An 18,362-nucleotide genomic window follows, 5' to 3' on the forward strand; every position below is an offset into this window, starting at 1 on the left:
TCCCTGCAGCTCCCATTGGCCACAGCTCCCCGTTCCCGGCCAATGGGAGCTGCAGGGGCGGTGATTGCAGACAGGAGCAGCGCACGCCCACCCTCAGGGCCGCAGGCTGTGCCGTCCGCTTCCGGGAGCGGCGTGGGGCCAGGGCAGGCAGGGGGCCTGCCTTAATGACAGCCCCGCTGCGCCGCCAGAGATCGCGTTTGGGAGATCCTCTAGGATTGACCAATAAATCGCAATTGACCAGTTGGTGACCACTAATTGTAGCAGATAATCTGACCTAGATTGTCAAATAAATGCGTAAAGCAACAGAAATGGCAGCCATATAAAGTTAATATTTACCAACATTTACTGTGTCAGCATCTGAACTACAAAAGATATTACCTTTTCTGAGCATATGGAAATACTTTGCTATGTCACATTCCATACTGCACTGTCTTTTTAATAGTGACAACTGTGTTTCTGTATTTACCTAGTAGTACTAAGTTACTCACAATTAGAGCTGTGCAAATAGTGGATTTTTCAGTTCATTGGCAATTCCAGAAAAATCAAAAAATTGTTTCAGGTCAAACCCAATAACAAGTTTTTCAAAATGTTCAGACAACTGGCAAGTTGAAAAATTGTTTTGGATCAAACAAAACATTTTTCTTTTTGGACCCAAAATGTGTTTTCTATTTTGAGCATGTTTAACACTTAATTAAAAAAAAATTAAAGAAATTTCTAAATAAAGTGTCATTTTGAAGTAATAAATATAAATATTTTATTTCCAAATGAAATATGATTTTTTTGTTTTTTCCACACAAACAATTCAGCAAAACCAACCTTTAATTCAAGAAACATTTTGGTGTTGCCAAATCTGCATTTTGCCAATAAAGTTTGGGCTGCAAAATTTCACCCAGCTCTACTCATATTGTTAATTCATGTTGTAGTTGTAATTCATGTTCATTTGTTATTGATGGCTTAGATTTCAACCACTTTGAGGATTATAGTTATCTGAAGTCTACTAAAGGGTGAGTCACGATGACATGCAACTCTAAAACATTAATAGCCCATGGATGAGGGGTAGCTGCAATGGGAAAAAAAATCTGTTTCTATCGTATCTGCTGAGAGACAGAAAATGTTTACCTATCTTTTGGGTTCTGTTTTTACTAATATGGATGTATGTTTGAAGTAAAACTGTTGCAACTATTTATTATGAAACTTTACTTGTTGTGACTAAGAAGAGCTCTGCAGGTTATAATAAGGAGGAAGTGAATAATGCTTTGTTGGAAGACTGAAACTCAAGATGGATGCAAACCTTTTTTTGTTGCAGTCCATCTATATGATATCTGTTGGATTCCTGGCATACTCTAATTTTATTGTATTTTTACTGAAAGAGGCTAATAGGTTTGTTTGGTGTGGACTACTTTCCATAAACTTATGTTGCTTATTGTTTATGCTATTACTATAGATTTGGTATTTGCAGACTTTTCCCTTAATATTTATTCCATTATTTTAGTGAGCATGATGTTAAACAAGATGATAGTCACAAAGACCAAGTTCCTCCTTTTAAAAACGGTTACATTAATTCATTAGTGCTTCTCCAATCCTTTGGTATCATCTGTCAGCTATCTGTCTTTTAGATACTTACATGGTCTCCATTACCGTAGTATCTGAGCACCTCACAATTTTTAATGTATTTATCCTCAGAACACTCCTGTGAGGTAGGAAAGTACAGCATTATTATCCTATTTTAGGGATGGGAAACTGAGAAATGGAGGCTAAGTGACTTGCCCAAGGTCATACAAGATGTTTGTGGCAAAGCAGGGACTTGAACACTGTTTTTTCACATTCTAAGCTAGTGTCCTAATCACTGGACCATCCTTCCCATCCTCTTTTTACATAAGGCCTGAACAAAATCTAAAAATAGATAATCCATTTCTATTTCTCCTAACTTCCACTACAAACATGCAGACTAAACACACAGTGACACCAGTTTTATCTTCTGTTGTAGCATTAGAATATATTGTGGTATCTGATATCACAATGAGCTAAGCATGAATAAATGTAGACATACTAATAGTGACTGTTGTATGCAACTAAAACCAAAAAACAAACCTGCATAATTTCAAACCCAGTCCTTCCAACTTTGTGTCAATTGTTTGAACTGCATCTGTGTGATTTTTACAATGAAGGCTCTTTGAGGCAGGTACTGGCTTATTCTAGGTTTGTACAGTCAAAGCACTCTTTTGTCTCATAGTAACAATAATACCTGGAAAGCTACGGTTTCAAGATAAGAAATGTAGTATAAACAATAAAATGTGGAGTAGAATTTTCAAAAACATTTGTAGATTTAAAATAATCTACAAGTTCAGACTATTAGCAGAAAATCTTGTTTTGAACTTACTGGACTTCTACTAGGATACACAAACTTAATATGTTCAGTAATGTAAATACTGAAATCATGGGTAATTAAGGCAATCCAATGCATATTTATTTATTATTATTTTATTAAATATTTTACATTTCTAAAGCACCCATCTCAATAGTGTCTAGGCACTGTACAGTATATATTGGGGCAGGAGGGAGGGAAAAGTTAGGATGACGTTAAGGTTCAGAGCATGTATCAGTAACTAAGGGTAAAAAATATTTCAAGGATATGTAATAAATCCAGGAAATTCAGAGTTGATGTTACACTTAGAAGAAATCCAAGAAAGTTAAGGTAAGAAATAGACAGTCAAGGCACTGGAACCACTTTAACTCTTCACAGTAGTGATGTTATGCAATAACCCTATGATGATCATTATGACATTTTAGTATTGGTGGTCCTAATTTAATATGTCTTTAAAAATCAGTTTCATCTAGATTTTTCCACATTATTCCCCCTCACGCCATCAACACAGGGAAGAGTTAAGGTTGGTGACATAACTGTTTTTTTATGCACCATTTCTGAATTTCTTTTAAGCATAACTTTAAATTTCTTGGGCTTATAATAAACTCAAGGTTTGACCACCATGCCAGCCAGATTTCCCTGCAGTTATGCTTCCATAAGAGAACAGGCACTGGAGCCACAGCTAACAACCTAATTTCACAGTATGAGTTCCTAGAAGGGAATACTAGTAGTACGAAATAACAAGTCAAACTGACCTTTTAAATTTGATTCCTGGAAGAGTTCGCATGTGTGGTGAGTGGGATGGGACTGGACAATATAATTGAAAAAGGAAATAACAGGCAGGAAACTCAACTCTTTTGTTCTTGGAGCGACTGGCTTCTGGATGTCCAACTCATTTTTGCTCTTTGACTCACGGCTGCAGCTAGCTCTTTCTTTTTCCCTGGATGTGAATGGTGCCTGGGAGGCAACATACAATTTTGTTGTTCTTACTGGGACTACAGAGGTCTGAATTGATCTTCCTCATTCATTATGAATTATTTAACAACATAATTTGGCTTTTCTTCTTTGTGATGTGGTCTTTCCTGATTTAGCTCACAATCATAGTGTGGACTACTCCATCGTTTTAACTATTTTGTCCAATATTTTATGCAGTAAATGTTGCTGCTATTTACAGAAAATAAACTGGACAAATTATGTTAATTTCTATCACTGACATGTTCCTCCCCTCTTATGTGATATTATCCTCTCCTTCCATCTCCTCCCTGATTATTTCTTCTCTCACTCTAGATTATTTACCCAATGCACTGAATCGTTGCCATTAGCTTGGACCGCCATTAGAATGCAATAATAGTGATCTTTTGGACTATGGTCACTCAAGAATTAAACACCTGCAACTTAGTGTTACCTGATACCTATGATTTCAGAAAATGGAAACAATTTAAAAACTGATGGAAAGGAAAACAGTAATAACAATGAACCACATCCCAATCTCATAGATGTAAATCCATTGCCTTCAATGGTAGTGTTTTGGATCTTCACTATGTAAGATCAGAATTGGACACCCTCCCCTCCCAACAGCAAAAACAACCTCCCACCAAAACATTAATTTGAAAAACAGCTACACAAACAGTGACAGTAGTAACAGCCCATGGTTCAGTTCTCCATTTAGTCTTTATAGCATGCAGCGAACACTTAAAAATGCTTTTTACTGACACTTCCGGCCCCCCCCTCCCCTGCCAATGCTATCAATTGACCATTATCTGTGAAGCTTTCCAATGGTTCCAGCTTAGGTCCCAGTCCTGCTCCTACTGATTTAAATGGGAGTTTGGCCTTTATTTTGATAAGGTTCAGACCTGATCCAATGCCTCTTGAAATTAATGGAAAATGCCCTCTTGATCGATGGGAGTTGGATTGAGCCCTAAACCGTTTTTAACGGATGGTGCACTTAAGGAGAAATGGCAAACACTACTGCCCTTACAGTCTGATATTTCCAACATTTTTCACATTTTTTTTTCTCTGCCATGTCAATAATTCATATAAAGCATAATAGGGTGGGGAAGTTAAATCATTGTGATTTGAACACTTTCCAAGCAGGACATTAAAACTGTATTGCTACGATAAAGATCTCTGTATGAGGAGGCACATTCCCAAAGTTCTCTTCATTCAGTGTGTTCTTTAAATAATGTAACAGGCTGGATTCATGAAATTTGGGCCCCTTTAAAAATCGACCCGAAACGGCTGCAGATCTAGAAATTCTTTTGACTTCTTTTTTCTGAAGGCCACAGCTAATGAACGTTGTTGCAGTTAAGGGGCTCTTCCCCAGGGGAGAGACACATTCATCCAGGTATTCTCCCTCCCCCTTTCCACCCTGCAGCAGACTGCCACAACCGTTTGAATCTGGTCTACACACTCCTATGGCCCCCTGTTGGTTCCCTGCGTGCCACAAGCTACCCCTTAAGCTGAATGGGAGTCCTGGGGTGTGATGGAAAGCAGGACCCGTTGCAAAACGGGGGCAGCATCCCTTTGGCCGGGGGCGGCCAGGTTGCAGAGCAGTTGGGTTGATGAAGGTGATTCTAAAAGGAACTCGCCTTTGTTTTAAAAGGAAGCCAGCGTGCCCCACCCCGGCCTCACCCTCTCCCCTTGCCCCCGGCAGGGAAGGAGAGCGGGGCGCCCGGCTTGGGGGTGCATGGCCCTCGGAAGGGCGCCGTCTCCTCAGCTCGACAGGAGGAAGCAGGGCCCGTGTCCTGGCGGGGGGGGGAGGAAGGGAGCAGAGTTTCACTTCTGCAGCGAGAGCAGGAGCCGAAGTTCCCCCAGAGGAAGGAGCGGGACCCGCGCGTGGGGGCGGGCGGGGGCTGCAGCGGCAGGTCGGCGCTTCCGGACCTGGCGGCAGCAGCTGTAGGCTCCGCGGTGGCGGTGGCTAGGGAGGGGGCGTCTCTGCTGCTCGGGCCGGAGCGACCCTGCCGCCTGCGCTCGCCCCCGGGCTCCACCTGCCCCGCCGAGAGGGAGGCAACGGGCCGCGCCCAGCAGGGGGACGATGACGAGACCCTCAGGTGGGTCGGGGCTGCTGCCGGGATGGGGTGGCCGGGCCGTGTGGGAGCAGAGCGCTCCGGGTGGGGAGCGAGCTGCAAAACAACCTAGGCTCTTCCTCCTCTTCCCCCCCTCCCCAGCTCGGCTTCCGGGGGGAAGAGGGGGGGGGGGAGAGGGGTGTCCTTCCCTGCCCCCACACCAGCTTGAGAGAGGAGGGGGAGGGAGGGAACAAACGTGCTGGAACTGGGGGTGCTGCTCCAGCTCTTCTTTGAGTCCCCCAGCCCAGGCTGTATCCCACCTGACTATGCCCTTTGGCCTGGTGAACACTGAAGGGGAGACAGGGACCCACTTCTCTTCTGCCCCTCGCTATTCACTAAAGTTACACCATTATGAACCCCGAGGCCTGCTAATGAAAAATAGAGTATGACCCAACCCATCAAATATTGCTGAGCTGGGGGTGATGCTAGAAGAAGAGTGAAAATGTGCATCGCTGGGGATCTCTTACTTTGCTTCCTGAAGCAAAGGATGGGTAGAGGAAAGCCTACATTTTTATTTGGCAAAGTGTCTAATGTAGGAGTGAAAATGTCAGACAACTTTTTTTTTTTTTAAATGGGATTTGTAGTAGAAGTCTCTTGGAAGAGAGTTCTTGCATAGAGGAGTAGCTTAGCTGTAGGGACCATTGCTTATTTACAAAAGAGTAAGTTGTTTCCTTAAACAAAATGAATGCAACTAGTATATGCATTGTTAAACAGTGAACAATAGTGTGATTATAATCTAGGATTTCTTTAGTGAAATATAATTGTAGACTTATGGCTTGGAAATATACAGCCCCTCCAGTTTGGGCTCCTAACATCATATCTAGCTAAGTACAACCACTTTTAGGCAAAGCGGGTGAGATAATGTCTTTTTTTGGTCCAACTTCTGCTAGTAAAAGAGACAAGCTTTCGAGCTACAGAGAGCTTTTCTTCAGGTTGTACTGAAATGCAAAACAAGATTTAATGCCCGCAAAAACTGGATAGGGTTGCCAGGCGTCCAGTTTTCGACCTGAATGCCCCATCAAAAAGGGACCTTGGTGGCTCCGGTCAGCACCGCCGACCAGGCTGTTAAAAGTCTGGTCCGTGATGCTGAGGGTCTAAGGCAGGCTGGTCCCTACCTATCCTGGCACCGTGCTGCACCCTGGAATCGGCCAGCAGCAGGTTCGGCTCCTAGGTATGGGGTCCACGGGGCTCCGTGCGCTGTCCTGCCCCGAGCACCGGCTCTGCACTCCTACTGGTCGGGAACTGTGGCCAGTGGGAGCTGGGGAGGCGTGGTGCCTATGGGCGAGAGCAGCACATGGAGCCTCCTGACCCCTCCCCCCCAGCTAGAAGCAGGCCGCTTCCAGGACACAGTGCGGAGCTAGGACAGGCAGGGAGCCTGAGCCCCCACCCCTGCCCTAGTCCTGAGCCCCGCAAACCCGGAGCCCCCTCCTGCACTCAAACCCCTCATCCCCAGCCCAGAGCCCATACCCCTGCTCACATCCCAACCCCCTGCCTCAACCTGCAGCCCTCTCCCACATTCCAAATCCCTCGGCCCCACCCTCTAGCCCAGATCCCCATCCTGCATCCCAAACCCCTCATCCCCACCCCAGAGCCCGCACCCCCAGCTGGTGGGGGAGAGCAAGTCACTGAGGGAGGGGGAATGTTGAGAGCAGGGGGCAGGGCCTCAGGGAAGGCATGGGGCAGGACCTTGGGGAAGCGGTGGGGCTAGGATGTTCGGTAGATTTCACCTTGTATTGCACTTGATTCCCATCAATATTTTATATATTTTGTTTTGGACATTTTAATTTGTTAGTGCCATTTCTCTGAGTGTTTTATATGACAAACTACATTTTACTGAAGAGGAGTACCATTATTATTCATAAGTGTTTAGCACCACAAGCCACACCTATAGTTTTATATAACTGCTCCCCCCAAAATATCCATCAGTCATATGACAGTTCAACTTTAAACCTATGTATCATTAGATACCAAAAAATACATTAAAAAAGTTATTGAAGGTTGCAAAGTCAAGCGCTTGAAAGTTAGGAAAGGCTAGAATTAAGGTAGAATGGGCAATTTAAATTCAGGTCCCTTGGAATGTGGATTGTCACATACTTTTTAATTAGATGATCACATACTATTTTTTCCATCTCATTCAATACACAGGATGGACTGTGTTCGGTGATCAAGGCAGCTAATTCAGTATTTCTTTTAGCTTCATAATTCAATTTGTGATCTTCAACCTTATTTTCTGCACACCATCCAAACCCTGCACTGAAGACAGAATTATTAATTTTTTCATAGTCTTTTTTTATGGGGTACATCACCATGGCATTCAAGTGCCTTACAAAAAATAATGTATTTTTCTCCCAAACTCCCTTGGTATAAGAGTATTATTTCCATTTTACAGAAGGGGAAACTGACACAAAGAACATAGTAAATCAGGGTCAGATCCAGGATTAGAATTTAGGACCCTGGGACTCCCAACCTTGACCACACTGCTTTACTGAGGAAGGTACTGAGTATTTACAGCTCCCACTGACTTCAAATGGAGTTGAGTGTTCAGCTGCACTTTTGAAAACGAGGCCCCAGGTGTTTTAAATTGAGCACCCAGAAAATGAGAAACACACAATTAGTGACCACCTGCCAAAAAATGGGTTTAAGTGACTTGCTTGATATCACATAGTAAGTCCGTGGCAAAGGCAGGGATCTATTTTCACAAGTCTAGGAGACAGAAAAGTATTTTTACCCTCATCTTACCTATGAGAAAATAGATATGAAGGCCAGAATTTGTAAAAGTGTCACTATTTTCGGTGCCAACATGATTGGGCGCTCGCTCTGCATGAGACACCCAGGAGTTTTTATTTTCTTTTTTCCCCAGTGCTTTTAGGATTTTATAGCACTTTTTATGTTCAATACCCTAAGTGATACAACCCCCTTATGAGGTACAACAGAACCTCAAAGATATGAACATCAGAGTTACGGCCTTACTGATCAACCAGACACCATGTGGAACTGGAAGTAAGTGGACACCAAAAAGAGGGGGGGGGGGGGGGAAAAAGGCAGCAAACACTGTACTGTAGTGGTCATCAACCGGTCGATTGTGATCGACTGGTCGATCCTAGTGGATCTTCCAGTCAATCGCGATCTCGGACAAACGTCTTTATGCAAATTCCACTAAACATACTGTACCTATTGTAGATAGAGCATTCATGAATGGGCCGGGGTGAAAGTGAGCTGGTATGGCGTACCGGTAAGAACCCGTACCGGCCCATATGCAGCCCACATTAAAGCGCTGGCGCTGCAGCGCTTTAATGTCCCTGCCCCTTTTGCCTCCCCCATCGGTGGCCCTGCTGGAAGGGTCCATACCGGCAGGGCCGCCGACAAGGGAAGCAAAAGGGGCAGGGATGTTAAAGCACTGACGTTAAAGTGCTTTAAGGACGATCCTTTGCCGAGGCAGTGCTTTTAACGTTGCTGTGTCTCCCCATCGGCGGCCCTACCAGCAGGACCACCGATGGTGGGGCGAGGCGCAGCAACGATAAAGCACTGCCATGGCAAAGGACCCTACAACAATGCTTTAATGTCCATACCCCTTTTGCTCCCCCTTAGCCACCGATGGGCGGGGGGGTAAAGGGAGCAGCTGCCCCAGGGCCGGCAATTTAAAAGGGCCTGGAGCTCTCTGGAGCCCTGGACTCTTTAAATTGCCACTGGAGCCCTGTACGGCGTGAGCCAGGCAGCCTGGAAGGGCTGGCTGGGGGATGCTGACCGTACCTCCCGCCCTGATCCACCCCTCCTGCCCAAGGGCCCACCCCTTCTGGGGGGCCAGAGCCAGCCCCGGCCCAGTAAGTGTTTGGAGTTACTTTCAACCCTGTGAATGGCAGATCTTTTATGACATCTGTCTTCACTTATTGGATAATCCACTAATGGTGATGCCATACTTGAGTTATAATTCTTCTCCACATTCATGAAAATAAGTGTCATAGCAGAGATTAGCCATCATGTATTCTTTATTTATATAAAGTGCACTTCTTGTCTCCCACTTGACAGAAATAAGTGATTAGAATTGATTGTGTTTGAATTGAATGTGTTAATCCTACAGGGGAATCTGGCCAATGACTAGGCTTGGAAACATTTGATTTTTATATTTCATGAATCAGAAAACAGCAATATATATCCAATATTTTTAATTTTTTAAATTAATTTAAAATGTTTGCATTAATAGGAAATAATCCTCAGCGCTTGACTTAATTCAAAATATAATATGTAAAGAGTGAGCTTTAGAGAAGATTTAGAAATATTACAGTATTTGATGATCATATTTAATATATTCTCAATATTTCTTTGAGTATAAAGAAATACTAAATTTTTTTACAAGAGCCTGTGGTGTGCATTCACACATGCATGCAATCGTATTAGACAAAAAGGGTATTTTGGGTATTAAAAATGCTCTTTCTATACATTTGCTTATTAATGATGAAAACATTGTGATAGTAATACTAGATTTTTCCTTTCATCCAAAAAAACCTGAGATTTAAAGATTGAAATCTAATTATTCCAAGCCTAATACTTAAAGGTTGAGTTTAACCATTTCATCTCCATCCAAGATGCTATCCAGCTGCCAGTGTCTTCAAACCACCCCTACTGACTGGAAACTTAACTTCCCTTTTTAAAAAAAACATTCAGCATGGTCGTGGAAAGGAAAACATGTTCCATTAAACATTAAAACATCCCGATGACCTAAAATATAAAGGACCAAGTTTTTTTCCTGCACAAAACTGGCATTAAAGGCTGGCATCATGGGTCATTCGCAGGCGAGTATTAACAGCTTGATAGGAATGAAAGACAATAGGTAGGGTGGGGATTGACTATGAAGGGCCTTAAAAATAAATACAAGCAGCATATGTTTGATGCAATAAAGAAGAGGGAGTCAGTGGAGGGTTTCAATGAGAGGGGTGACATGGTCAAGGCTATGGACTAGGAAAATTATCTTTGCAGCAGTATTCTGAATGGCTATGAGCATGGCAAGCTTGCATTTCTCAAGGCTAGAGAGAAGAATGTTGCAGTAATCGAGATGTAAGATAATGAAAGCTTGGATGTGAGTTTTAGCGGTGTGGCTGATTTGGAAAAGCTGTATGTTAGATGTGATGCAGAAAGAATTGGCACAATTCAAACATAGCCTGGATGTGAGGACCTAGCGCAGGGGTGGGCAAACTAGAGGCCACATCTGGCCCTTGAGACATTTTAATCCGGCCCTCGAACTCCTGCCGGGAAGTGAGGTCCGGGGCTTGTCCCGCTCCAGCTAAGGAGTGGGGTTGGGGGCTTGCCCCACTCTGTGTGTGCCATGGATCTGCGCGACTCCCAGAAGCAGCGGCATGTCCCCACTCCAACGCCTAGGGGCAGACAGGGGGCTCCACACCCTGCCCCAAGCACCACCCCCGCAGCTCCCATTGTCTGGGAACCAGAGCCAATGGGAGCTGCAGGGGCAGCACCTGCAGATGGGGCAGCGTGCAGAGCTGCCTGGCCGTGCCTCCATGTAGGAGGCAGAGGGGAGGACATGCCACTGTTTCTGGGAGCAGATTGAGGTAAGTGCTGCCAGGAGCCTGCACTCCTGACCCCCCCATACCTCAACCCCCAGCCTCCGTCCTGATCCCCCTCCTGCCCTCTGAACCCCTTGGTCCCAGCCCGGAGCACCCTCCTGCATCCCCAACCCCTCATCCCTAGCCACATCCCAGAGCCCTCACCCTCCTGCACCCCAACCCCCTGTCCCAGCTCAGAGCCCCCTCCCACATCCTGAACTCCTCATTTCTGGCCCCACCCCAGAGCCCACTCCCCCAGCCAGAGCCCTCACCCCCTCCTGCACCCCAACCCCCAATTTCATGAGCATTCATGGCCTGCCATACAATTTCCATACCCAGATGTGGCCCTTGGGCCGAAAAGTTTGCCCACCCCTGACCTAGCGAGAGGTCTGAGATGAAGATGAATCACAGTGTTTTCTATTCTTGCAATTTTTTCATAAGTCTTATAATATTTGGTGCTTCTCTTAAAGTCCTAATATCTGGAGTCATTTTGTTTAAGTGAAAATCTCAGCTTTTGTCAGAAAACAGTAAGTTCTAGCCTCAATGGTTTGCGGACAAAAATCTTGAAAATGTGAATCCTAAAGGCTTAAGTATCAGAACGCAAATAAAAAGAACCCAGACTATTATTTTGAAAAATCTGTTTTGTTTTAAAGTCAGTCTTACAATTTTGAAAATCTTGATTTATGATTTTTGAATGCATGGGGTTGCACATATTGGCATCATAAACTTCGAGCAGAAACAAAGGGGGGATATTTTCAAAGATATTTGAAAATCATTGCTGAAAATCTGCCCTCCCATAATGATTTTTCTTTATAACTTGCAGCTGAAAAAAGCAAGAGTTCTATCAGAATTGAACTCACCCAAAGCAGTTTCCTTTCCTTCTCTGAACTCTTATTCCTCTCTCCTGTCTCTGGGAGCATGGTCATCTCATATGCTCACTGAAGCTTAAAATAAGCAGTAGATTACACACATATGTGTTTTGTTGGCACTGAAAAATTATGTCACTGAAGCCACAGTACAGGCAAAAGAAAGGGCAACAGTCTCAATTTCTAAAAGGAGGAGCATCTGTGTCCAGGGGGATGGGAAGCACAATATAAACACAGTTCTTCTACTCTCCTGTCTCTGTTTCTCTTGGTGCTGGTCTCTGAGTATCTGGTAAGCTCACATACTCCTCTATTTTTACACGTGCAGTAAAAAAAAAAACAAAATTTAGAACATTTGAACATAGTGCTGCAGTAGGCAGTATGAGGTCAGAATTTATATCTGTATAGGGGACCCCTTTCAATTCTGATTATATTACTAGATAATCTGCTTAATGTAAAAGTAGTAACAGATTTTAAATTACATCTTAAGTATTTAAGCATTTTGAAAACAAATCCACATTTGAAATATTCCACATAGCCATGCAGTTAAGAAGGGAACAACGAATACTGAGGTCTGAAAGTCAAATAGAGATTCATATTATTTCCTAAGACAATATGGATCCTTATTTATCATCTGACAACCCCCTATTTAGAAATGAAACAAAGCTCTCTAATTATTCATAAAGTCACACTTCCATTGGTTCTGATATTTAAGGCAAGCTAATTTTAGATTTTTTTCAAAAAGTCATAGTTATGTAGTTCTGCAAAGTTTCTGAGACTGTATAATCTTTAAAAAAATCAAGATATACGATATATAATATGGATATGTTTTGGTATGCGAGTATAATTTAAGCAATTGCATAGCTGAGTTTGGAAAGCACCCTTTTTGCTCTTAGATTACATGGTTAGCAGCTGTAACTGACTTGAAACTTTATACAAGTACTTATTAATAGCAGGAATTTGTGACTTTGATTCTCTCCTTATTAAAAGTTGGAGTGTGATGAATAGTCATTTTCATTATATGGCCAAACACCAAATACTGACTTCTTATGTTTAGCCACGTAATGAATACCGTCAAAGAACCAAATTGTATAAACTATATTTTAGCAGTGCTAAGAAATAACTTTCATGATAAAATAACTCAGAGCATCCGTAGGAGCTATTACATAGTTATCTGCTGAATATAATCTATGTGAAAGGTAAGTACACAATAACTGTACTACTTTCATCATTCAATAATTACATATAATATTAGCATTCAATACAAGTATGGATTCATAGCACTAATACTAAAGTAAGCAATAATTTGAATTTTCTCTTACATGGTATGTTTTAATCTTTAATATAGTTTAAAAAATAAAGCCTATTAAACAGTTATTTGCTTTTTAAACACGCTCTTAATAATAGTAGGTCTGCACCTCACAAACAGAAAGAAACTGAATAGGTACTTAAATGAAGTGGACAGACTTTCAAAAATGCTCAGTACACCATAGCTGCTGAGCTCTTTTGAAAATCTGGTCCAGAGATTAAGGCCAAATTTTTTCAAGTGTGGACTTGTTCTGTGTGACTGTGTGCCTAGCCTTGGATACCCTGGGCCCAATCTTCAGACGTGCTAACCAACCATTGCCCCTTTTGACTTCAAATGGAGTTGTGGATCCTTCTAAAAATCCGAGTCCGATGTGGATAAAAAAGGGGGGGACGGGGAGGAGGGACAATAAGTGGCCACTTTTGATTCCAAGTTGAGTTGACCTTTTATTTTAAATAAATAAAAAAGTTAGGGCACAAGTCCAAAGGGCTGACTCCTGAAAGTCTGCCATCTTTGCCTTTTTCTTTCTTTCAGATTCCCATCTCTTATAATGGAAAGAGAAAGAAAAGGACCTTTGTTTAGTTTGTTTTGCTTAGAAACCCCTCATATGCTATGCACTTGGAGGGGGACATTATAAACAATTTGAAGTAGGATCTGGTGGGGACTCAGGAGAGCCCCTAACACTTCCACATTTTGAAATGCTGAAAATGTGTTAATGTTCATGTAGGCATGAAATGTGTGCTTGCTGCGTAATGAGAGTGAAACACTGGTGCACAAAACAACTTATACCAGTGTAACAAATTGTCTTGAACAAACATTATGTAAGTATAAAAAAAACCAACCGTTTTAATTGGTGAAATGAAAAATTGGAACATTTCAGGCATCCTGAAAAAAGAGTTATCAGGATACTATAACACCATGTGAAAAACTATGACTGTGTTGGTTTAAAAAAAAAAAATGAAATGACATCCTTACCTAAATGATTTGTCCACGATCACACAGGAAGCACTCGACAGCTAGGAAGAGGACCCAGAATTCCAGTGCAGTGTCTTAATCAAGAGACCATAATTCCTACAGATAATAATTAGAGTACAAAAATATGTTGTAAAAATCATTCAGGGGGTCTTACCACTCCTTGAATTTCTGTGCAGCATCTTGACACAGTGGCCAAGATTGTGTCCCTTAGGGAGTGCCTACAACATGCCGATGTGAAGGCATGAGGCTACAGTGGAGGTGGCTCTTTGAGGGAGCTACATTGTGCTTCTCCAGTGGTGATGCAGCAGCTAATCACTTCTAGGCCGGGCTCATGGAAGGAGTGTATTTGCCTTAGGACTACTGCCTCTGGGGTCTCTAACTGGGTGTTTGTGTCTTCATGCTGCTGCCTGCTGTGGTGTGTAGCTTAATGCTACAGCTGAGCTGTTTAGTTTGTAGCAAATAAAGACCCAGACGTTAATACTTGAAATTTGTTGTTGGTAAATGGTACTTTAAAAATAAAGAAAACAAACCAAGAAAACCTCACAAAAACTCAGCTCATTGATGATCTGTCAATATTTTAAACACTTACTCAGTAGCGTTTCATATTCAATGTACTCGTGGGGGGACATTGTGTGACTGCTCACAAAGGAAAGGGGTTAGGGATTGTGGAATCTAACTTTTTTTCTTACTTAAACAATTGTACCAAATCTGCAGATCCAGATTGACGATAGTATGAAATTTACTGCTTACACCTCAGTGCTGAATGTTTTGATACATAAGCTACTTTGTACTGATTGAGAATCCTGTGGTGACAATAAATTGCTTCTACTGAGGAATCGGGATGTTTTCCCTTTATCACAAGTCTGTCTGGGTTGGTTCACAGCTTCCCAACTTCCTTCGGTTTAATCAGAAAAACTCTAGCCACTCTATACCCAGCTCACTCATTAGTTCCTGGACACATTTACTATTATTATTCCCTTTGTCTTTCATGGAACTGGCTCCACCACTTCCAAATATAGCATAGGAGTTTGGGGAGGGATGTGAAAAGAGAGAAAAAGAAGGTCTTTGCATATTGAGTCTTTGCTCTTGCACCCAAAGGATCTGATCAAATGGCTCCACAAAGAGAGACAAATTTTCTTGAACTGATTCTATTAAACAAAACCAGTTTCTCATAATTTTGGAGGAAGTAAACACTATCTAGCAAACAAAAAAACAAACCAATATTAACATTAGCCAGGAACACCAACAATCTCTCTTATACCCAAACAAAGACATAGAGCAGAAAACACTGAGCCCCTCCCTCCCCCCAAAAGTTCTTTGTATCTGTTTACATCCCTGATCCTGCAAACACTAATGCATGTTACTTTATGCCTATGGTTAATTGCCTTAAGTTCCTTGGTACAGGGACTGTATGAACTTCTTTGTATAGTACAGAGCAAACACCATGGTATGCACAAATAATAAGTAATCATAGCTCCACTTGCTGGATACCTGTATGTTTAATTCCACAGAAATACTGAATATCAGTATATCACAGCATTCAGTTTGAGTGCTCCATGGAATGGAGGAAGGTTAGCTGCTGAATTGAATAGTAATAGTACTCAAGTTGATTGCTAGTTAGTCAAAGGTAAATGTTTGAAAAATACTAGTATTTGTTAACAAATAGAGTGTTATAGGATATAGATCACATCCCTAACATTTAAAATATTAAAGTGGTAATGTCTTTGTCAATGTTCAAACCTTTTAAAGATTTTGCTGAATAGAAAATGAATCAATGGACTTAAATTTTATAGAATTGAAATATATATAAATCATGTTTTCATATCATGTATGCTTATTATTGTTTTGATTTACCCATTAAACATTTTACACTTGGTTAGTTGAAGGATGAAAAAATACGATTGTATGCCTGGAACAAGTTCAACAAGAATAGCTGAAAACTATTTGAGGACTGAAGTCAAAAGACCCAACCTTTAAATAACATTAGTTTCTTCCTTAAAAATAGAAGCCTAAAAAGAGTACAATTAGTTGAACACTAAGGCAATACTGAGCAGTAAAAGCAAACAAATACCACTCCTATCAGCCCATACAAAATGTGGCATCCTGAAGATTGTACTGAGATTTGTATTAATTCAAAGATCAGTCACAGTTGTTCACTTGTTAAACAAGTCATAATATGCTTGAGTGACAGAAACTACATGTTAAATTAACAAATCATACATACAGTAGAATTGTCAGATATAAACAGAACAAGAAGTCAGTCTTTCCTTTTAAAATGTATAATATGTGCTAACACTGGTAAATACTGTATTCACTATTAATCAGTCTCTACAGACATATTTAAATTTACCTGACCTGCAGTGCAATTTGGTGTAATTACCAGAAGTAACTCCTGATGGTGTTATTTGTAGGAACAGAGCCAATGTGTTAGGGTTTCCACCCCCCAAGGCTTTAACATTGTTTTCAGTAATGTCCAAACAGCCAGGGCCAGATCCTCTTCTGTGGCCGAGGCACATGCAACAGTCAGGAGTGTATGTGTATGCACTCGGAAAGAAGCCCAATCAGTTAATCATAATCAAGTAGTATAGAACTCTCCAGAACACTTTCATCCTCATGTAGGGCCCAGTTTAGCCAAGTGCTTGAACATGTACTTAGTTGAATCAGAGCTTTAACTTTTTATTCAACTGTGCAGTTAACTTGAACATAATTTTTTTTAAATCTATTGTGACAAAGTTCCTCCTCTATCTTGGTGGGTCCTATGCTTATTGGCAGATTTTCTTGCCTCAGAGATTCACCATGTGGGTTGGGGAACAGCCCAGAGACCCTCCCCTCTGGAAGAACCCACAGTCCAGGTCAATTGGGAGGTTTGGGGGGAACCAGGGCCTGCTCTCTACTCCGGGTTCCAGCCCAGGGCCCTGTGGACTGCAGCTGTCTATAGTGCCTTCTGTAACAGCTGCATGACAGCTACAACTCCCTGGGCTACTTCCCCATGGCTTCCTCCAAACACCTTCCTTATTCTCACCACAGGACCTTCCTCCTGGTGTCTGATAACGCTTGTGCTCCTCAGGCCTGCAATAGCACCTCACTCTCAGCTCCTTGCACCTCTTGCTCCCAGCTCCTCACACTCACACCACAAACTGAAGAGAGCTCCTTTTAAAACCCAGATGCCCTGATTAGCCTGCCTTAATTGATTCTAGCAGCTTCTTCTTAATTGGCTCCAGGTGTCCTAATTAGCCTGCCTGCCTTAACTGGTTCTAGCAGGTTCCTGATTATTCTAGTGCAGCACCTGCTCTGGTCACTTAGGGAACAGAAAACTACTCATCCAGTGACCAGTATATTTGCCCTCTACCAGACTCCTGTACCACTGGTCTGGGTCTGTCACACTATCTTTAGTCCATCCGAGTTCTGCTAAAAACAGAACTGAAGTATGGTACCCTAATGATTTAAAGTTTGATCCAAAGCTCATTGAAGTCAGTGGGAAGACTCCCATTTACTTCAGTGGATGTTTGTTATGTACCTAAGCAACACCAAATGAACCGAAACCATATTTTTATAAGCCTAAATGGCTTTACCTGCAGCTAGAGAACTACATTTTGGTGAGGGCAGGCCAGGAACTTGGGGAGAGTATCACAATATTACATTTTAATATCCAAACCCAATTTGTATCTCATTCACACTCTTATATTGATCTGAAAGTTAAAATAAAATTTCTAGCACAAAAAGTAGGGTTAGATACTGTAGAATTTAATAAAGATTTAATTAGAATACACAACAAATAAATCTAGCTTGGAATGGGATTTCAAATCTAGCAAATCCAATAAAAAAATGCAAAAAGCTCAATACCACCCATATTTTCAGGGATTCCAATAATTCTATTATAGTCTTTCAGAAAATTTCCCATAGCTTCAAGTTTCCTGCATACAGAAGCACTGGATCAGTTTCCCAGCTGCTGTAAATCATTATAGCTCCATTGAAGTCAATTGCAGAATGCTGATTTCATGCCAAATCAGGATCTGGCCCACTATCTTTAATCAAAATTCCACTTAAAGATTTCATACTAGCATTCTGTGTTTGTAATTCGGTAATCTTATCAAAAGCTTCCAAAGGTTTTCTTCCCCCAAGAGATTCTGTTCACTGTTCAAGATTAACCATTTTAGAAGAGGCCAAATCTAATTTGGACTTGAATGCATCAAACCTAGTCTGTAATGATTGAATGGGAGAAAAAATATTTTC

At 41.9% G+C, this 18,362-nt stretch overlaps 1 protein-coding gene and 1 long non-coding RNA gene across 4 annotated transcripts in view; one reads left to right on the plus strand and one right to left on the minus strand.

Annotated features, from left to right (window-relative positions):
• LOC128838571 (uncharacterized) overlaps positions 1–11,916 on the minus strand; it is a 149,580-nt gene extending 137,664 nt beyond the window's left edge. For both annotated transcript variants that reach the window (XR_008445209.1, XR_008445208.1), the window contains exon 1: positions 11,846–11,916. This is a non-coding gene — a long non-coding RNA (uncharacterized LOC128838571). The remainder of the gene's footprint in view (positions 1–11,845) is intronic.
• The window catches only part of BANK1 (B cell scaffold protein with ankyrin repeats 1), a 305,120-nt gene continuing 291,976 nt past the window's right edge, over positions 5,219–18,362 (plus strand). Inside the window, exon 1 of one of the 2 annotated variants that reach the window (XM_054030861.1) lies at positions 5,219–5,415. In XM_054030861.1, coding sequence (XP_053886836.1) covers positions 5,400–5,415 — 16 coding nt within the window. In that variant the 5' untranslated portion in view covers positions 5,219–5,399. The remainder of the gene's footprint in view (positions 5,416–18,362) is intronic. The other variant, XM_054030860.1, reaches the window with a different exon arrangement.

The sequence above is a fragment of the Malaclemys terrapin genome, chromosome 5, assembly GCF_027887155.1.
Source record: "Malaclemys terrapin pileata isolate rMalTer1 chromosome 5, rMalTer1.hap1, whole genome shotgun sequence".
In the NCBI taxonomy this organism is placed as follows: domain Eukaryota; kingdom Metazoa; phylum Chordata; order Testudines; family Emydidae; genus Malaclemys; species Malaclemys terrapin.